The sequence below is a fragment of the Antechinus flavipes genome, chromosome 2 (genome assembly GCF_016432865.1).
Source record: "Antechinus flavipes isolate AdamAnt ecotype Samford, QLD, Australia chromosome 2, AdamAnt_v2, whole genome shotgun sequence".
NCBI lineage: Eukaryota > Metazoa > Chordata > Mammalia > Dasyuromorphia > Dasyuridae > Antechinus > Antechinus flavipes.
In genome coordinates, this window is record NC_067399.1 from 33,789,381 (window position 1) to 33,811,126 (window position 21,746).

A 21,746-nucleotide genomic window follows, 5' to 3' on the forward strand; every position below is an offset into this window, starting at 1 on the left:
TGTCTGTGCCACAGTGTTGTTGTCAGAATCAAAAGAGATAATGTATATATGCGTGTATATGAAGCACTTTATGTAGTACTTTAGGATTTGTTTGCAAAGAGTAGCTGTTATTATTTTTCTCGTGACTGTCATTACTTCCTGGAGACTTCCCTTAGAACTAGGATGTCTGGTTGTGCAAAAACGACCCTGCAGCTCTTTCCTTGTCTGGCAGGGGATGGGACGGAGACTTGGGGAAGGGACGTGAGGTCTCAAGGTCATCGGTGCCCAAGGACTCTGGTCTCTAAAAGAAACAGAATCACTCTCATGATCCCAACATTTTCTGCTGTCTGTTCTGGTCTTTGTTCCAGCCAGGTCTGGCTAAGCCTACAGAGCACTGATGGGGAAATGGCTGGCAGTTTTGTAGGAGTCTTAGCGTTTCGAGGTCATTTGTTAGTCTTCATGTTCAGACTCTGGAAGTCACTGTTCATATGCACAGGTGAGAGGATCTGAAGAGCCATGAAAGCCCTTTCATTTCTTCAAACTAAGCCACAATTTCCAATGTTTTTCACTATCCTCCTCTCTCTATGTCTCTCTTCTCATTGAAGTCCCTGAGTATCAAGCTGTATGTTGAATTGATATTGAGGACTTCTTTAATTCTTCATACATTTCAGCAGATTATAGGATCATAGGTTAAGAGCTGGAAGGGACTTTAGGTTTTTACCCCTCTGGGGCCAAGGGCAGTGAAAAGATTTGCCCAGAGTATTGATCTATAAGCTTGTCATCTTAAGGCCATCAGTTGACCATTAGAATAGATTATTTCCAGATCTTTGACCTTTTGAAAGTGCAAAATATTTTGGTGTATATGAAATGAATGTAGTTCTTAGTGTCCTCTGTCATGTATTTTACCTATATTTACCTATATTACCATGTCTTCTAAAAAGGGCCACACCACACTGAGCCATAAAATGGAAACAAATTATAAATCACCAGGTGGCCACCCTTATGATGATATGAGGATTTTTAAAAATACAGTACTTTTAAAGCACAAATTTTGACTATATATTTGTCTAATGATTTATGCATTCATTTTAGACTGCAAATAATATGTTACCTTCTAATAAATAATCAATTTATGATGGAATCCTTTGGTCATTGGTAACTTTCAAGAAAATCTCATATGTAAATAAATATATTTTATGCAGTTGTGGGAAAAAAAAAACCCTAAACAACTATAATTAGTTATTGCTTCAGCCCTTGGTTGTAACTTGCTCTCATAGCAGTTACCATTACCAGTCTCTCCTAATTCTTAGGCCCTCAGAGTACCTCTGGCCACTGATCTTTGCAGTGTCAACTAATTTTACCAACTCGCCTCCTTTGAAGCCTTCTGAGGTCTCTGGCCACAATTTCTTGAATCATAGTTTAATAACCAATAGCATGCTCAAGAACAGCTAGCCATGTGCACACTTAAAGCCTTCATTATACCTACTCACATAATGTCCTGACTTGTTAACTCCTAGTGAACACCTGGTCTGAAGACCCACATGTTCACTATTAACTTCCTTACCTTTCTCAGCTATCCATCCACTTGGCTCGGCTACCTAAGGATAATGAGCGCGACTTGCTGCCCACAGTGGGCTTATAGAGGGTCTGTGAGGTCACACAAACAGTCAATCAGAGAGAGAGCTTTCTTCCCTTAAGAAGCTATCTCCATATGGACAGGATCCCACCCAAGGGGCAGTCCTATACCACAGAGATTACTTCTGGGCCACTCAAATCTCCTGTTGCATTGTGGCCGCCCATTTAAAGGACCCTTACATTTGGTATCATCGCATCATAGCTCTAGAATTGAAAGGGACCATAAAATTATATAGTCCAACCTCATCCTTTTGGTAGAAGAAGTTAAAATTTCATCCTTTTGGTAGAAGAAGTTAAAATTTAGGGGAGGATGTGGGAATCACTTCAAATCATAAAGTCACTCTCTCTGAGGTGGTATTTGACTAGAAGTTTGAGTATTTTTATCCAAGCTTTGGTCAGAGGCTCCTGACATGTAGGAGGTGAGTGAAATACATAACAAATTAAAAGAATGATGAAAAGCAGAGTAACAGGTGTCATCAAGGAAATAAATGATAGGCAATGTTGGTGGGCTAAATAACTGATGGAACAAATAGGGGGGCATCCCATGACTCTCCTAATATCTTCATAATTTTGAGGGGGAAAAAAAACTGGCCAAGGCACAAGGGATAACTCTCCCCTGTGGTGGACTCATGGTCCAGGAGTACTATGGGATGGGTAGGTGGTTTCAGTCTGTGTTGTTGGAGGGAACGTCTAAGCCTATTAGACGTGTGTGTTTGGCATGTTTGTCAAATTATGATGACAGCTGAAGAGTTCAGACAGGTCTTAATAGTTCAGAGTTTGGATGTTAAAACAAATGAGGCAGAGTTGAATGGAGAAAATGTCAAGTCTTCCACTAATATACCAAAAAGAAATCACATATAGAAATATCTGGAGCACAAGTATGAAAGGAGTCGAGAGAGAGAAAGAAAATGCACAAAGCGGGGGTGGGGGTGGGGTGGCCTATTACCCCATGCTCCACTATTCCTCCATTTGTTATTTTGGGATTTCAGTGACTTCATATTTGGGGGTGTTACTTTATGTGATGGCAATCTACAATCTCCATGTTTTTTTGGAGATGGTTTTATGAGTTGTTGTGAACAAAATTATTAATTATTAATTAGTTAGTTGGGCTGGCTTCTGGTTGGCAGTGCCACTAGAACGTTACTGGTAAAAGGGAAATAAAATTTTGATCTACCAAACAATGGAGACTTTTTTACTTAAACTTTTTATATTATTTTAAAAACCCTCAAATTTATTATAGTACATGATATGAAGTATTGAGTGTAAGAGATTGCAACCCATTAAAAGCATCCTGTCCTTTGTGAAATTGTGGTTTTGAAGTAATTTGTCTGAGTCTGGCTCTGCCTCTTTACAATTTCAGTGACCCTCAGTTGGGATTTTGTGTTGTACTTCCACCTCCACCTGATTGCATTGGCAAATTTAACTCTTTTATTCTTCATTTCTATATCAAGAAAATTGGAAATAACCTTTAAAATCAAATGTTAGTGAGAATCTTTGTGCACTACAAAATGTGATGCAAATGTAAGGTGCTATAGTTCTGTGGAAAGGCTGGTTGAAAACCGTCTGGGACATATGTACTTGATCTCTGATCACCGGAATTGTATTTTTGAGGCATCATTAAGAGTCAAAGGTGAAAGCGATTTGCATTTCCTCAGGTGAATGTTTATGAGCATCTTTGTCTATTCCTAAGATCTGGTTTCTGAGGCCAGTTCTCCTGTGTCCCATGGCGTCCTTTATGTTTATCATCAGTCTAATTTAGATGATTAGCAGCTCACACATGGACTGTGGTTATGCTTCCAGATCATTCTTACTTCAACTTTGTTTCTCCCCAACTACCAGATTGATACTCCTTAAGCACACGAGTAATTCTATCCAGACATTTTGTAGAATCTTCATTTTTACTTCTTTTGCTGATTAAGTAGAGATTGAGCTGTACACAAATGATAATTCTCAATAGAGTGTAAGGTTGAGCATAAAATCAGTGATAGAACGTCAAAGGCTCATCTATTTCCCTCTGCATCCATATTTAATTATAGTTTAAAGGACTAGCTGCCAAAGCAGGGGGAAAATTCAGTAATTTAAATATCATCCGAAGGATCAAGGGTTTTCCCATTTTTACATGTATACATAATCTGATAATTAAAGGGTTTTTCTTTTCTTGGCCAGTAGTCTTCCCCTGTTCACATGGTAGATGCCTAATAAATACTTGTTGAATTCACTTGAATTGGTAGAAACCTATAAAATCTGGCTTAATATGTTTTGTCAAGCTGATTGGCTTATGACTTTTATGTCAGCTATTATCACTAAAGTTTATTTCATTTCATTCTCATGGAAGAAAGTTTTTAAACTCATCAAAGGAAGAGAGAGATTTTTTTACTTGTACTATTTAAGTGGGAACCAGAAATTCACATTTGGTTTGGTTTGGATGATGCTAAAGAGTCTCTCTGGTCATCTAAGCCTTGGTCTGTGCTTCTTGCTCACTTTTTTTTTTTTTTTTTTGGTGGGTGTTCTAAACCTCTTTGCCCATTTGTGTTACAAACCACTGTGTCCATTTGTAATACATGCCATTGTTCCCTTTCTACACACCCCCTCCCCTTTCATGTGAATGGTTCTTTGTCTGAAGGCCGGTGCGGGGAGAGGACTTGGGGGAAGAGGGGGTTGGACTGTGATACCATCTTTTTCTATTCCCAGCACTTGAGGAGTGTGGGGAACGAATCCATTGTGGGAGGTTGGGGGCGACTAGGCTGTCATAGAAAACAGAAAGATGGGATGATGTGCTTGAAAGTATTGAACTACTATGCAGAATCTGATAAGCTGGAATGGAGCTCCCTTGGCCCAGCACTGCCAGCCCCCTCCAGGCCTGGATGACAATAACTGCTTTCTCCCATTAGTTGCTGGGTGCTTTGTGTCAACTCATTTTCGTACAGTAAATTAATACTGAACCTTTAAGAGAGATGGAGGTCTGTACAGAGAAGATGAATCAACAGAATGAAACAATTTGTGTATTTTCATATTTCTGCATATGACTTTCACAGTTACATCTTTTGTTGTATTGCCGTTGTTGTCTTAGACTACTGACTTGGCAGTTATATTCAGGGCAGTTATTTCTTTGTGATTTTTTTTTTTTAACCACATTTAAAGAATGAACCTTTTGAGGTTTAGGAATAGACTTCTTTATTACTCTGATGTAGAAAATGGCCTTTTGTAATCATTTGTTGTCACTTGACTTTCTTGTTTTCACATAATCTGCTTTTAAAAATTCTTTACTAACTTGACTTTGTCTTCCAGAGAAGGGTTGATTTGTGATTGGCCAGGATTTTAAATCTCTTGGATAAGTCGATATATCCTGGATAAGGAAACTGGTTTCAGAAAGGAGACAATGGATGGATGATGTCCTAATGCAGCATTCTGGACTTTTGGAAGGACCTTTTAGATGGCTGGGTGGCAAACAAAAACGTATCTGAGCAGCAAGCTCATTGCAAGTGACTTCTACTTATAATGTGATGTTCCCTGGCCAATTGAATGTTCATTTTTCCTTTCAGAATTTTGATTCCGACATCAGTAGTGTGGGAATTGATGGCTGTTGGCAGGCAGACAGCCAGCGGATCCTCAATGAGGTGATGGTGGAGCACTTTTTCCGACAAGGAATGCTGGATGTAGCTGAGGAGCTCTGTCAGGTAATTGGGAAATAGATGGGCATGTGGTGAGAAAGGAATACACTCAGTGCTAAGCATTCCAAAGCAGGGTTCAGATCTCTGTTGATCATCATCCATCTGTCCATTTATCTTTCTTTGTATCCATATCTTAATTTTATCTTAATTGTTTCTAATTAATTAGAACTTGGGTTGGTCATTACTGGAGTTTACTTTTTTTAATTTAAAAAAATTATTTTTATTTAATTAAATACATCCCAATTAAATGTAAATTTTTCAAATAATCATTTTGTATAATTTTGATTTCCAAATTCTCATCCTTCTTTCTCTTCTCCCTCTTTGAAAAGGCATGCAACTTTATATTGATTATATGTGTGAAGTCAAGTAAAACTTTTCCCTTTCAGTCACGTAGCAAAACAAAAGACAAAATAAAACAATAACAATAAATAGTTTTTTTGAAGTATGCCTCAACCTGCAGTTAGCGTTTTTCATTTCTCTCTCTGAAGGTGGATAGTCTTTTTCATTATGGATCCTTTAGAATTATTGCCTTTATGGATCGTTGTCTTGATCAGAGGAGCTAAGTCTTTCACTGTTCATCATCCTTATGATAACGCTATTACTGTGTTCAGTCTTCTCTTGATTTTGCTCACTTTGCTTTGCATAAGCTCACATAAATCTTCCTAGGATTTTTGGAAACCGTCTTGCTGTTCATTTCTTATATCACAATAATATCCCATCATAATCACGTAACAACTTGTTCAGCCTTTCCTCAATTAATGGGCATCTCCTCAATTTCCAGTGTTTAGGCAAAAAAGACTTGCTGTTAGTAGGTTATATTTTAAATGAACATGTGTTAGTATTATGAAAATAGTTTTGATCTTATGGGCCCCTCCTGAAATGGTATTTGAGAGGAATCCCCAGACCACAGTTTAAGAACCACTGATTTAGGGAGCTTAAAATATTTTAAAAGCTAGGGCATACTCTTATTTTCTAGATGGGAAAAGTATAGACTAAACTGAACCTCTCATCTGAAAATGCAATGTCACATTTTGATCATAGTTTAAGCCAAACTTAGGATTGCCCCTTCAGGAACTTGGTACTTGTGTTTATGCTCCTTAATTTGTAGAGGAATACATGCTTTTTCAACAGAATTTTTAAAAAAATTCTCCCAGATTTCTAATGTTAGATTACTTTTCTTTTAATGCCATTTTATAGCTCTGACTAAAGGTAACAAAGGAACTTTTCTGCTTTTCAGGAATCTGGACTGTCTATAGACCCAAGTCAAAAAGAACCATTTGTGGAATTAAATCGAATATTGGAAGCATTAAAAGTCCGAGTTCTGAGACCTGCTTTGGAGTGAGTCACTAAACTTGATTGCTTTTGAATATCTTGATAAGAGAGGAAGGGAAGGGAAGGGAAGGGAAGGGTGTTTTGTGGCACCTGCCTCTGGGCCAGGCCCAGGTTAAGAGTTTTTTTGGCTGATGTTGTCTTATCTGATCCTCTCAATGACCCCGGGAGGTGGGTTCTGCGATTGTACCCTTTTATAGTGAGGAAATGGAGTCAGAGTTGAAGTGACTTGTGAAGGTCACAGCCAAAGCAGGCCAGTGCACTTTCCCCACGGTGCTACCGGCCCAGCGGACTGGGAATCGGCCATAGCACCACAAGATCCCAGCTGCCTCCTCTGATAAAAAATGGAATAGATCACAGGCCCAGGCTGCTCTGGGAGGCTTGGATCTTGAGGGAGGTGCCAGGCCCAGCTCCAAACCGGTCTGGAAGAAACTGATTGGAAGAAGTGTTGGATGCCAAGCTCTGGGAGGGCAGGGACATCGTTATTTTAGCCTGCGTGCCAAGGCCTAGCACACAGTGGTTGGTAGGAGCAGTTGGTTCAGGTAATTGGACATCTCCTGGGACAACTTTTGGAAACACTGATCAAATGGGACTATTTGGTTTTAACTGAAATTTAGACAGCTTGGGGTGATAATACAGAAGAAAGTAGCCGGGCCCTGATCTGTGTTGTATTTTCATGAGAACAAAACTTTCTTCTCTCTGTGCATGGCTTCCTTGTTGCCTTCTTCCCCCTAATACAAGGCTCTAAAAGAGTCTTGTTAGTCTTCAGCCTGTGGGAATCATCTATCTGCTGCCAGGACACTTGCCTTTGAGGTGCTGAGTGCTAGGTTGCCCCTAAGGACATTTGTATGTGACCCAGCAAACCTGAGCTTGGCGGGAGGGGGCTGGATGCCCCCTGGCATTGTCCTCATGGGAATTTGCTCATCCGCTTGTGCGTCACTATCTTTTGTAACTAAGGGGCTGGTGAGAAGCCCTGGTTGGTGCAGGGGGGTTTGGGACCCTGTCTCCCCTCAGGATGGAGGCAGCTGAACAGTAGCTTTTCCTGGAGCAGCAGATCAGTGCCTCAGGACCCTCTTAAGTCCCAAGCCCAGCCCAGCCTCACCTTGGGGTACATTCCCAGGCTGCTTCCCATCTGTGGTACCGCTTCCCACCCCTTCCCCATTTAATTTAAAATGTGAGGCTTGATCTGGCCCAGGCAGCGAGGGCTGAAGTTCTGGGAGATTCTCCCCTCCACTCACCTAACTAAACACAGCGACTGGGGCGGAGGTTCCAAGAGCCTCTGGGCTGGGGGCCCAGGTGAGTGGTCCTATGCCTGCCCCCTCTCCCGAAGGTCCTTGTCTCCTCTCTCTGGGGAGGAGCACCTTGTCCTCCCAGCTCCTTTGATTGGGTAGGCCCTGTGTAGGAGACGTAGGAAGGCTGGTTTGGGGGTGTCTGTCAGCTTTTAATGGGCGCTCGGCCTTTCTCACTGATCAGCCTGGCTGAGCCGGCAGTCTCTACCAGATGTCTCCAGTCGCACTGAGCCTCCATGTTATACTGGCAGGGCCCTCTCCCGACCTCATCAAGCTCTCTCAAAGCCCAGGGCTGGTCTGACAGGTCGGCTCCCAGACCCCTCCAGGGGAGCCTTGTCTCCCTGCCATGGCAGCTCATTTGCAGGGCCGCGGTCTCGGGCTCTTTCTCCAGCTGCTGGTCTCGGGGCTGGTCCTCCTGAAGTCCTCCTGGTGCATCTGCACAGCATACCGGGGCACGCAAGAGCCCAGGGGTGCCTTTGTGTTTGCTTTACTTGTACGCAGCCAGACAGACTGCACTCCTGCAGCCTGCCGGCCTCCAGATGGCGGAGAGCGCTGCGTGCCCAGTGTGCCGGGCCGGGGGTCGGCCAGCCCTTCTCAGTTCAGATCTGTCCTGAGGGAACCCTCTTTACTTTGGTGTCCTCTCCCATAAAATAGGCATTCTGCCTGGCACACAATTAACATTCTTACTGAGCTTTTACCATAACTGAGAGTAATAGCCACTGCCCTTTAGAGACCTAACCTGTCAGTCCACACAGAAGTTTCTCCACCTCCTTCTTTTCCTATTTTCTTCCTCCTTCTTGCCTTCCTTTTTTTCCCTTCTTAAAGCTGAAAAAAATTGTTTTTGTCTTGATTGGTTTTCCGTTTTGACTTCTTGAGATACAGCCCTGGAAAGGCAGATTTTAAAAGCCCATTGGGTTTCAAATGGAGCTTCTTGACTCTCCCTCAAGCCCAGATCCCTCTGCCGTTCCTGATGCACATCCCCCAATGACTGATGACCTCTCCTGCAGTTTCCTGTGCTCTCCAGTTCTGCCTCTGGAGACAAAGGGGAGCTAAGCCCTCCTCCACACTATAGCTCTTCTAGACTCCAAAAGGTTCCCCTGCTCTGCCTGATCCTCCACACTCCTTTCACCATCTTTGTGGCCTCCTCCTGCACACTCCAGCTTAGCATGTGCTGAAAATGTGAAGTTAGAAAGCAAGGTGAGCAAGGTATTGGCTGTGGTCTGCTGTGCACCTGGCAGATGGCGGATTCTGGTGTCCTTTCCAAATTTAGAAAGATTCCCATTTGGCCAGGAGCTGCCAGAGTGTGACTAGCTTCAGCAGGACTGAGAAACAGAAACGTTAGAAAGATCTCATTTATTCTTCTTCCTCATTAGCTTCCTGATTTAAATACTTTTCTGATATGAAAGGCCTTTTTCTTGCCTTTTATTAGCTGGGAAATGTAGTTTTTCAGCTAATGTCACTTGAGTTTTCATTTTCATTCTTTTTTTATTATTTAATTCTTTAGATCAGTGTTATGTGATCTTATTGTAGTTAGAAATCTATTTATAGCAAATAAGAGGGACTAAAGAATTATTCACCAAAGCTAACAAGATAAATGGAAGCCAGAAGATTAGAATGAGATAAGAATGATTTTATGGAAGTTTTAGAATTATCTTGAAATTAACTCTGAAAAATATTTAACTTATCAGTCCACAAAGATCAAATGGTCAATATGTTCCAGACTTAGAACAAAGGTTAGCTTTCTTGGAGTGGTTCTTGAGCTCATTATATTGGCAAGTTTTTTTTTTTTTAAGTTAAATTTTATTTTTTAAAAAAATCATTTTTTTTCTTCCTTTCCCCAACACTTTCTCCCTTACCCCTCTTGTAAGGAAAAAAAAAAAAAAAAGCCTTTGCCAAAAAATAGGCACAGCCAAGTGAAGCAAATCCCTTAGTGGTTGTGTCCCAAACTATGTATCCCATTCTTCAATTTATGCTTAGCAAGAAGATCTCATAGTTCTGTTTACTATCATGCTTCAACTCATTTTTCTTACTTTTCTTTTTGAGCTTTTAAAAATTATTTAAAATATTTTTTACTTGCCAATCCTTTTTTTTAATTATTTGAAAAAAATTTAATAGTATTTTATTTTTCAAATACATAGAAAGATAGTTATCAATTAATCATTGCAAAACTTTTTGTTCAGTTTTTTTTCTTTCCTCTCCCCAAGATTTCAAACAGTCCATTTAAATTAAACATGTGCAATACTTCTAAAAATATTTCCATAGTCATCATGCTGAGAAAAAAAATTGGATTAAAAGGAAAAAAAAACCAACAAAAACAACAACAAAGGTAAAAATAGTATGTTTTAATCCATACTCAGTCCTCGCAGTTCTCACTGTGGGTGCAGTTGGCTCTGTCCATCACAAGACCATTGGAACTGGCCTGAATCATTGTTGAGAAGAGAAGAACACCAGAATTGATCATCATATAATCTTGTTGTTGCCATGTACAATGATCTCCTGGTTCTGCTTATTTCACTCAGTGTCAGTTCATGTAAGTCACCCCAGGCCTCTCTGAAATCATCCTGCTGATCATTTCTTATAGAACAGTAATATTCCTTAACATTCATATATCATAACTTATTTAGCCGTTCTACAAAGAAGGTTGCCATAAACATTTTTGCACATGTGGGTCTTCTTCCCTCCTTTAAGATATCTTTGAAATACAGACCCACTGGAGACACTGCTGGATCAAAGAGTATGCACATTTTGATAGCCCATTGGGCATAATTCCAAATTGCTCTTCAGAATGGGTGGATCAGTTCATAACTCCACCAATAAATAATAGAGTCCCAGTTTTCCTACGTCTCCTCCAACATTCATTATTATTTTTTCTTACCATCTTACCTACATCTTAGAGGTGTATAGTGTCTCAGACTTTTAATTTGCATTTTCTAACTAATAGTGATGTAGAGCAATTTTTTGTATGATTAGAAGTGTCTTTAATTTCATTTAAAAAGTATTTGTTCATATCCTTTGACCCTTTAGAATTGGGAAATAGCTTATATATATTTTTAAAAATTTGTTTTCCCTAGTTAGATATAAAAACTTTTTTTGTGTTTTTTATGCTTTTTTTCACTCATCATTAGTTCATGGAAATATTTCCAGGATTTTCTAAAATGTGCCTGTTCATCATTTTTTTTATAGAACAATAATATTCTATTACTTTCATATATCATAGCTTATTCAGCCATTCCCTTGATTGATGGGTATTTACTCATTTTCCAATTCTTTGGAATGGCTTGTATTCTTATAAATTTGAACTAATTCTATATATATATATATATATATTTTAGAAATGATAGAAATGAGGCTTTTATCAGAAATACTGACTAAAAATTTTTCCCAGCTTTCTGCTTACCTTTTACTCTTGGCTGTGTTGAATTTTGTTTGTGCAAATCCTTTTTAATTTAATGTAATAAAAATTATCCATTTTGCATTTCATAATGTTCTGTAATTGGCCATAAATTCCTCCCTTTTTCATAGATCTGAGAGGTAGACTATCCTTGGTTTTCCTAATTTACTTATAGTATCAACCTCTATGTCTAAATCATAAACTCATTTTGACCTTTTCTTAGTATAAAGTAGTAGATATTGGTCAGTGCTTAATTTTTGCCAAACTAATTTCTAGTTTTCCCAGCAGTTTTTGTCAAATTGTGAGATCTCATCCCAGAAGCTGGAATTTTTGAATTTATCTTTTTTTTTTCTGTTATGGGTATATTTATTTATTTTTATTTATTTATTTATTGATGTTATTAACTTTTTATTGATAGAACTCATGGCAGGGTAATTTTTTACATTATCCCTTGCGGAATTTTTGAATTTATCAAACATTAGGTTACTATAGTCATTGATCATTGTGTGTTGTGAACCTAACCTATTTCACTGATCCACTATTTTATTTCTTAGCCAGTACCGAGCGGTTTTGATGACCCTGTTTTTTTATATAGTTTTAGGTTTAGTATGGCTAGGCTGCCTTCTTTGCATTTTTTTCCTTTAATTCCCTTGAAACTCTTAACCTTTTGTTCTTCCAGATGAATTTTGTCATTTTTTTTCTAGCTCTGTAAAGTAATTTTTTGCCAGTTAGATTGTTATGGCACTAAGTGAGTAGATTAATTCAGGTAGGATTGTCATTTTTATTATATTAGCACAGTCTTCCCATGAGCACTTGATATTTTTTTCAGTTGTTTAGATCAACTTTGTTTAGAGAGTATTTTGTAATTATGTTCCTGGTAGGTAAGACTCCCAACTATCTTAGTATCGACAGTTATTTTAAAAGAGATTTGTCTTTTTAGCTCTTGCTGCTAGGGATTTGTTGGTAACATATAGAAATGCTGATGATTTATGTGGGTTTATTTTATATCCTGCAACTTGGCTAAAATTGCTAATTGCTTCTCATAGTTTTTTAATTGATGCTCTAGGATACTCTAAATATTCCATCATTTCATCTGCAAAGAGCGGTAGTTTTGTTTCTTTGGCACCTATTCCAATTCCTTCAATTTCTTTTTCTTGACTTGCTGCTAAAGCTAACATTTCTAGTACAAGGTTGTATAATAGTGGTGATAATGGTCAATTTTGTTTCATCCTTAATCTTATTGGGAATGCTTTTAACTTATCCCCATTACAGATATTGCTTATTGATAGTTTTAGATAGACATTACTTATTATTTTAAGGAAAACTCCTTTTATTCTTATCCTCTCTAACGTTTTAATTCTAAAAAAAGAAGAAAATGTAAAATATCTCATTGGAAAAGTAACAGTCTTGGAAAATAGATTCAGGAGAGACAATCTAAGAATTCTTGGACCACCTAAAACCCATGGAAAACATCTTTCAAGAAATCAAAGATTATAATTGTCCTGATGTCCTAGAGCCTGAGAGTAAATAGTCATTGAAAGAATCCATTGATCAGCTTCTGAAAGAGACCCCAAAATGAAAACACCAAGAAATATAGTAGTTAAATTCCAGAATTATCAGATCAAGGAGAAAATACTGCAAAAAGCCAGAAAGAAACATTTCAAATATGGGGGAACCACAATTAGCATTACCCAGGTTTAGCAGCTTCTACATTAAAAGGATTGGAGGACCTGGAATATGATATTTTAGAAGGCAAAGGAGCTTTGGACTGCATTGAAGAATCAACTACCCAGCAGAATTAAGCATTATTTTTCAGGGGAAAAGATGGACGTTGAGTGAAATCATGGTGGTTAAATGCTGGCTATTTCACACCCTCTTTTGAAACAATGAACTGACTGTGCCATGTGTCATCCCTGAGTCTGGACAGTGAGACGGTTTCAGCCAATCAGAACGGCCTTTGCCCTCGCCTCACTGCACCAGGAGTGGGGCTGTGCTTGTCTCTCCTGTGTCTGTCCCGCTGGTCCCAGGCTCCTGGGAGTGGGTGAGGGAGAGAGCTGAAGGATCATGGCCAAGGGCAGAGAGATTAGGAGAATGGCCCTCCCCTTCCCGCAGCCTCTGCCTTCTCTCTCTTTCTCCTTTGGGGCTGTGGTAGGGCTTCCCTTCCTGGGGGGCGAAAGATGGAGCCTTCCATTCAGACTTGTCTAGAACCCATGAGAAGGTGGAATCCTGAAAGAAGGAAGAGCTGGTTATCAGGCAGTAAGAGTCCCTGCTGCCTGCTTGGACCCTGACCCTGGTTGTCCATTGGATGGGAGCTGGGGAGAGGGCTGGAGTGACCTGCTGCTCCATGCAGGGAGTGCATTGGGCTGCGTATGTGAACGTCAGCCTTCTTTGATTTATTTCTACAGTTGTGATGTAGGTTTGCTTACAGATGTCTTTATAGAGACACAGCACGGACAGGGGAAAAATAGTTGGGGGGGAGGGCTGATTCTTTGTCCTGATTGGAAATACCAATCTTTGTTCCTCACAGAGAGGAAGAGCTAAGGGAAGAATGATATACGGCTCTCGGAGACCCAGGAATGGGCAGGGAGCACGGCGTGTGTGAAGGACAGCCCCATGCCCAGGGCCCTGAATGCCCCGTGGGACCTGACCCTGGGCACCGCACTCTTGGTTGGCAATTTATTGCCTCTCTAACCAATGGAAGCCCTTGGAGACTGCTTTCTGGAAACTCGGGGCTCAATGGAGCATCATTTGGGGGGAAAATATCCTAGAAACCCCTTCCCCCAAGAATGTGGCCCTAACGAGGACTGGAAAGGGGGGTCTTTGTGAGCCATTGGTATGTGCCTCAGGAAGAATTGAAATAGCTCTATGAGTGTGTGTGTCTCTGTCTCTGTCCCTCCCCCCTCTCCCCCCACGCCCCCTCGGACACATACACAGAGACACACACAAAGAAGTGAATATGGGATTGTCTGTTTTGGAGGGTGGGGGTGGAGTCTAATGGAAGTTCCTGGCACAGAGCTCGCTGTCCCCTCACTATGGTGGGGTCTTTGAAAACTGTTCTGAGTCCTACCTCAGTGTCTCAGAAGCCTGGGAGTTGCCTTGAACTTGCTCATCTAAACGGGAGGCATTTTCTTCTCCCTTGGGGACAGCGGCAGAATGGAGGAGCTGTGAGCAAAGCTAGTCATGGTGACGCCGCTGACCTCTGGAGGTTGTCCCCGGGCCCTGAGCCCTGATGGCTCGCCTCGTGGCACTGGGGGACCTGCCGTCTCTTTGGAGGTTGGGGTTTTGATTATGATGAAATCTAGATTTAATCACAAACCCGAGTTAGGAGGGATAAGGGAAGAGTGCTCTTAGATTGTAATTAAGACTTAAAGAGAAGAAGGAAGCGGGGGAACAGATGTTTGTACAGTTCTCGCTGTGTGCCAGGTTCTGTGCTCCGCGCGTCACAAATATGGTCTCCTTTGATCCTCACAATAACGAGCGGAGGCTGGTATTAGGGACACCTTACACTTGAGGAGACCGAGGTGTAAAGTAAAGTGGTTTTCTGGAGGTCTTGTGGACTAAAGAGCCCGAGTCTAAATTCGAACTCAGGGCTTTACTCCAGGCAGGCAAGCTGTGGGACTGGAGGCCCTGAGGGGGCCAGACTGGGCTTCTTGGTCCTCCTTGGCAGAGGTGGGCGGAGTGGGAGGGTTGTGTGTGTTATGCTTAGTTCTCTAGCTCCCAGTGGCCCTGCTGCCACCATGTTTCTGGCCGCAGCAGAGACCCTCAGACCGTTTCTTGCTCAGGGGTATATATCTCCCCAGCCTGTGTCATTGCTGGAGCTGCCTGTAGTCCTCAGTAAGGTCGCCTGAGGTTTGAGGTCCCTGGGGGCACAGCTGGGCAGCCTTCCCTGAGTGCACGATTGGGGGGGAGGGTCTCCGCCTTCTTTGCCTCCAGCAGTGCCCTCCAGCCAGCGGGTTCCATGTTTTCGGACTTTTTTGTCCCACCTTCCTCTCCCTTCCCCCTGCTAGCCCCTTCCCCCCATGAGAGCAAAGCTTGCTTGGTCTGTGCCTCAGAGAGCCTCATCCCTAAGGTGATGGTGACCTCCACTTGGGGAAGGGGGGAAGCACCTCTATGTGCCGGGCGCCCCTAAGGGCTCATTACTCCCTCTGATCCACACGACAACCATGGAATGGAGGCGCTGCCAGGCTCCTCCTCTGACACCTCTGGCAAGGATGAGGCTGGGAAGGAACCCCGGCCTCCCTGACTCCAGCCTCCTTCCCCTCTCTCCCCCCTCCCCCCCAGCTCCCAGCAGGGATCCTCAAGACCATCCCAACCAGCCCCTTCATCCTCGCAGACTTGGGAAGACTGAGTCTCTTTCCTGTGGGCACAGGCAGGTGACTGACCAAGAATTGGAAAGGCTGCCCCACGCTGGGCTCCGGCCTCTGCCTCTCAGGCCGGGCACTGCCCTGGGCATCGGGTGCCTTCATTTGGCAGTCGGGGACAACCCTGCCTCTCACAGTCAGGTGGCCCAGGCATGTGTGACAGGCTCCACGAAGCTCTCCTGTGGGCCGCAGTCGGTCTCTCGCCCCCCGCCCCATTTATCCAGGTGGCTCCCCAGGGCCTCCAGGCCCCCCGACCTCACACTCCCACCCCAGCAGATCCCGTGTTGCCTTCAGGACTCCCTTCGGAGGCTGCTTCGGGCAGGCCTTGCCTGGTCCTGGTGAGATGGCCAGGGCAGCCCGGAGGCGCACCCAGGCCGCTCCCCCCTCCCCCACTAGAAGGGCCCAGCAGGGGGCCACGAGTCTGGGACCTCCTTGGGCCAGGACTCTCTGCTTTGGGTCTGCAGCATTGACAACCACAGCCCTTGGATCACAAGTGCCCAGTGAGCGATGGCTGCTCACGCAGATGCGTTTGTCATGGCGGAGACTGCCAGGGAGCGCGTTCTCGCTCTCGTTCCTGTGGGGCTGCTCGTGGCCCTGCAGTTGTGCGTGAGCCCAGGGCGGCTGCCCCAGCCTGGCAGGCCCTGACCCTGATGCCATTTACTCCGACCCTTGTTGTGCGCGGGCACCTAGAGAGGCCGGGGGTGGACATGGGCACCCGCTGTGTGCCAGGCCCTCCATTGCTCGGGGTTCTGGCTGAGGGGCTGAGTCCGTTCTGACGGTGCTTAGAGCAGGGTCGGCCTCCGGTGCCTCTGGCACGTTTCCTGTCATGGAGGAGCAGCCTGGAGAGGAAAGGTGGGAGCAGGTCTGGAGGGGCCGGGCTCCCCGGTGACCTCCTGGGGGGCACGATAGCGGGGGTGGGGCTTCCCCTGCCACCATCTCCTGTGCCCCTCCCCCTCCTCGTGGGGGCTGGAGCTGCCGTGGGCTCAGAGGAGCCGCCGTCCTCAGGCTTCACAAGAAACCAGTTCCAGGAATTGGGCCGGCTCCCGAGGGCCCCGCTAGGTGGCGGGGCAGCCCTTCCTTCCTCCCAGAAACCCTGGCGACGGCTTGCCGTGGAACAGTTGCTGTGTGTGCGGCGGTGACGGCTCCTCCTTTCTCCCTTTCTCTAGGTGGGCGGTGTCAAATCGGGAGATGCTCATGGCCCAGAACAGCTCCTTGGAGTTCAAGTTGCACAGATTGTACTTCATCAGCTTGTTAATGGGTGGGACCGCAAACCAGCGGGAAGCTTTGCAATATGCTAAAAACTTTCAGCCATTTGCCCTAAACCACCAGAAAGGTAAGTGGCTCCCTTGGTTCCCAGGGTGGAAATGTGGGCGGTCTGGCCGAGAAATGCGCGCTCTGGAAAACAGTGGATCTGGACCTCTGAAGTGGCCTCCTGATAAAGCACCACAGCAGCATTTCTCACTCACTGAAGGGATTGTGGCCATTGTCCTGGAGGAGCTCCCCGCTTCCTCCCCCTCCTCTCCCAGAGCTCGGCTGTCTTCTGCCGCTTCCCTGATCTTGTCTGAGCCAAGAGCGGGCCCCTCTTCTTGCCGTGGGATTCCATTCTACCCCATCTTCTCCAGAGCCTCGGGCCCCCATCTTCTCTGCTCTCTCCCCAAAGTCCTCAGGCCCGCAGCAAGCTCTGGTTGCCCACCTTCTAGCCGTCAGCGCTGCTCCTCTCCCCAGACCTGTCTGTCCCCAGTACCCCAGCTCTGCCCTCAGCATTCTCCAAGCCCTTTGAGAGCTGGCCTCGGACCTCCCAAGACAGCGGCGACGGCTCTCCCGAGTCACCACGGTCTCCGGGGCCTTTCTCAGCCTCCTCTTCCTCCTTGACCTTCAGTACAGCAAGTCGCCCTCTTGTCTTGGCTCCTGCCCACGGCCCTCTGGGTTTTGCCCCTTCCTGCCTAACTCTGATTTCAGCCTTTTCATCTGGACCTGCCCACTCCAGGTGGACATCTCCATAGGCTCGGTCCTGCCCTCTCTTCTCCCTCTTGACCGTCTCTCCAGCCACAGTAATCTGGTCAGCGCTCAGCTGTTGTTTTGCTGCAGGGGAGGCCGGAGGCTCTCATTTAATCTTCCATCTCCAGATATCTGTTGGACCTCTTGAGTTAACACGTCCAAAATAGAAATCCAGAAATCCCCTCCCCTCAGCCCCCAACCAGCCTCCTCTCTTTCCAGCTTTCCTGTTACTCTCCCTCCTGTTACCTAGGCTTGGCCCTTGCCTCACACTCGCCAAGGCCTGTGCATTCTCCATTGTCCGTCCCCCCCACCCCCCTCGGCTGCCTCCCTTCAGGATCAGGCGCAGAGCTCCCCGCTTGGCTGTTTGGGTGCTGTCCCCCGCCTGCCCTTTTGGTCCCTGTCCAGGGCTCCTGTGCTTGACCAGCAGCACTGGCCTAAATGCTGACTCAGACTCTGCACTTTTCAGTGCCCGGGCCCGGCTGCTGCAGCCTTCCTTTCTCCTCTGCCTCCTAGCTCCCTTCAAGACTTAGCTCTATTTCCATTAGTTGACTCAAGAAGCCTTTCCTAGGCCTTCTTTGCTCCCCTGCCCCCATCCCATCCCCCTTAACGCCAGGGCCTTCCCTCTGAGATTATCTGCCATTGACACTGCCCACGTTTTGCATGCCCACCATTGTTTGCATGTTCCTCCTCTCCCCCACTAGAATTGAGCTTCTAGGCAGCAGGGACTGTGTTTTCTGCCTTTTTTTGTGTCCCTGGCGCCTAACAGTGCCCAGCACATCACTAGCATTTAATACGTGCCTGTTGACTATCAGAGAGGACACTGGGAGGTGTATTAGAGAGCTTGGTGACCTGGTTGCTGAGATTGAAATGTAAGAGAAAAAAGATGAAATACCACATTGCCTCTAAGAAAATATGAAAATATACGTTGGAAGAAGCTTTGAGCTACTGTGTTAGTCTAAAGCGGACTCATGGGGTGGCCTGATGATTGTCCCCTTGTGGCAGCCCTTCCCACCCCATTTTGCCTTTTTGATGAAACAGGTTTGGTGCTAGAAAGGAAGGGGGTCTGGGAACCTCGTGATCCTAATACCCAGACTGACGTTTGGGAGCCAGTGTGCACCCCCTCCCCCCATTAATGTACACAGTTATTGCATTCGGTGATGTGCAAATTATGCAATTTGCTTGTGCAAATAAAACCTTCCTTTTCTCTCTGATCCACATTGAAGCACTTGGGAATCGTTTTTTGCACAGGAAAGGGAGGAACATCTCTGTATGGACAGCATTATTTTTAAAAGAAATGATTTAGGGGGAACAGCACCAGTCCTGAAGTCAGGAGAACCTGAGTTCAAATCTGGTCTCAGACATTTAGCACTTCCTATCTGTATGACCCTGGCAAGTCATTTAACCCCAATTGCTTCAGCAAAAAAAAAAGAAAAAGAAATGATTGAGCAATTCCCAAACACATTGATCAGGTGTTTTTTTTTTTTTTTTTAAACTTTCTTTTTCCCTTTTGCTTTCTTTCCATAAACAAAGGGGAAAATCTTGAACCTTTAAAGTTAAAATTTTAGTTCTAACCACATTGCTACTAACTTGATTTTTATCCTTCAGATATCCAGGTCTTGATGGGAAGCCTCGTGTACCTGAGGCAGGGCATTGAGAACTCACCTTACGTTCACCTGCTTGATGCAAACCAGTGGGCGGACATCTGTGACATCTTCACTCGGGACGCCTGCGCTCTCTTGGGACTGTCTGTGGAGTCACCACTCAGTGTTAGGTATGGCGGGGTTACGGCAGTAAATGCTGGTTATGTGCACTTCCTATCCTAGGGAAAGGTACCTGGCTGGTGTTCTGTTAAGTCTTCCTCTTATGGAAAATTAGAATAGCTTCTCTCTCTGCTCTCCAAGCTCCCCCATTCTTTTATGATGTCATGTACAAGCTCCCAGTACCACAGTGCAGGCCTGCAGGATGACATCGGGGCACTCGGGCTCACAAGTACAAATCAAACAAGTGGGACTTTTGAGGAGTCTTTGGCTTTGGCTTCAGAAGATCTTGGTTTGAATCCAGCCTGCTTTTTTAACTGTCTTTGTGACGTGGGAAATCCCTCCCTCTCTCTTGGTATTTCATTCTCATTTGTAAAATGAGGGGTTTGAAGGAGATGGTCTCGAGGGGCTGCTGGTGGTCTCCTAATTCCCTGTGAAGGTCGCTCTGGCTGTTACTGTGGTCCTTTCTAAATGGCAGGAGCCCAATGAAGTTGGTGGCCCAGTGTGCCATTAAGAAACGGTTTGGGTTGAGTGGAAGATCTCCATCCTTTGTCCAGAACACTCAGTAAAGGGCTCTCTCATAACAAATTGTCCTTCCCTTTTGTGCCCTGGCTGGTAGGGCGGAAGGCAGAGCTCCTTAAAAATAACTCTTCTTCTTACCAGATCTTGGATATATTCCTTTGTTTATGTTTAGGCCAGTGGTAGCAAACTCAGAAGAAAAACAGGGGCCCATACTGTGCACAGTCAGCCATTGACTTAGTGGTAAAAGGTGAAAGGTTATGGATGTTTTGTCACATTTTTATTTGTTTTGCTGCAATGTCTCATTTCCATTTTATATGAACTGCAGTTGGCAGCCTTGAGGGTGTTTGACGTGTCTGGTTTAGATCCCTCCGTTTTCTTATTTTAAAAGTGGAACTGGCTGAGAACCAGGGATGCTTTCTTCTTATAAGCCAAAGAGAGTGATGGTGCCCTAGTAGCACCTCCAAGAAGTGGAGATCTAGCCAGGCAGGAAATCATGGAGCTTGTTGGTAAATGAAAGTTGGGATCAAACTTTCATAGATGCAGCTTATTATGGGGGAAAGAGAGTGGGACAGATGCTTAATGCTTTAAAAAAAAAAAGTACGCTTGGTAGAGAGGGGAGGGGTTGACATTGCTTTTTAGTAACTGGAGAAAATGTGTCTACAAGAGTAAGTGAAAAGCAAAGGGTATTGTGGGGCCGTGGGAAGAGCCTCTGGATTGGGAGATTTGGTTTCTGTCTGCATTCAGCCACTTGGTATAAGTCCCTTATCTCTGATCCTGGCTTTCCATTTTCTTCTCTGTAGAATGTAGGAGTTGAGCTAAATGACCTTCAGTTCTTTCCTCTGTAGAAAAAGGTTAACAGTAAGACAGATCTCAGAGGATCACTATGAAGATTAAATTAGATAGATACTGTCTGTCAGCAACTTAGTCAATAGGAACTAGTATCATTACTCTTATTTCTCTGGTTAAACATCTGATTGGTTCTCTTCATTGGTTTCCAAATCTGATATGAAGAAGTGTGAATTCTGTATTTCCTTGGGTTTTCTTAGTATTTTGATCAGAGGTGACAGCAACAGTGTCTGAAATTGAGTCTGATTTTTTTTTTCCTCTTCCTCTCCCTCTCTCCTGCCAGTTTCTCAGCAGGCTGTGTAGCCCTGCCGGCTCTGATTAACATCAAGGCGGTGATTGAGCAGAGGCAGTGCACAGGCGTTTGGAACCAGAAGGACGAGTTGCCTGTAAGTTAAGGGTCAGGGGGTGGTTTTTTCCCCCTCTGCCAAAGTCCACAGTGACTGGGGATTGCTGGGATTCATAGCAGCTTTGCAGAATAGCAGCTGATGCCAGAGGGTGTGCTTAGCCACAGGTCCCTTCATTGGACTTCTGGAACCTCTGATCTTGGTGATCCACCACCTCTGGACTACATTCCTCCCTCCCTTGTTGTGGAGCTGCTCTCTCTTGGCTTTCCCCTGCCTGTCCCGCTGCTCCCTCTCTTTCTCCTCCTCTCTCCTTTCACATCTTTTCCCCTCTAAGCTTCCAACTATTGTTAAATCTACATCCTATTCTACATCCCTGCAGTCACAGCTCCCATACAGGTTCTCGGCCAGACTCCTCACGCCAGTCCAGTTCATCCTCCAAAAAAGAATGTTTCTGCAAAAGTCAGTGACTGTAGTAATCTAGTTTTGACAAACCCAAAGACCCCAGCTTCTGGGATAGAACTTGGTATTTGACAAAAATTTATGAGAAAATTAGAAACTAGTATGGCAGAAACTAGGCATTGACTAACATCTAATACCTATGCCAAGATAAGGTCAAAATGGGTT

General features: G+C 44.4%; 1 protein-coding gene across 1 annotated transcript in view; it reads left to right on the forward strand.

Moving 5' to 3' along the window:
- Positions 1-21,746, forward strand: part of RMND5A (required for meiotic nuclear division 5 homolog A) — a 61,044-nt gene that overhangs the window by 31,997 nt on the left and 7,301 nt on the right. The window contains exons 3-7 of the mRNA XM_051974397.1: positions 5,157-5,291; positions 6,523-6,623; positions 16,822-16,988; positions 19,259-19,424; positions 21,062-21,164. Coding sequence (XP_051830357.1) covers positions 5,157-5,291; positions 6,523-6,623; positions 16,822-16,988; positions 19,259-19,424; positions 21,062-21,164 — 672 coding nt within the window. The remainder of the gene's footprint in view (positions 1-5,156; positions 5,292-6,522; positions 6,624-16,821; positions 16,989-19,258; positions 19,425-21,061; positions 21,165-21,746) is intronic.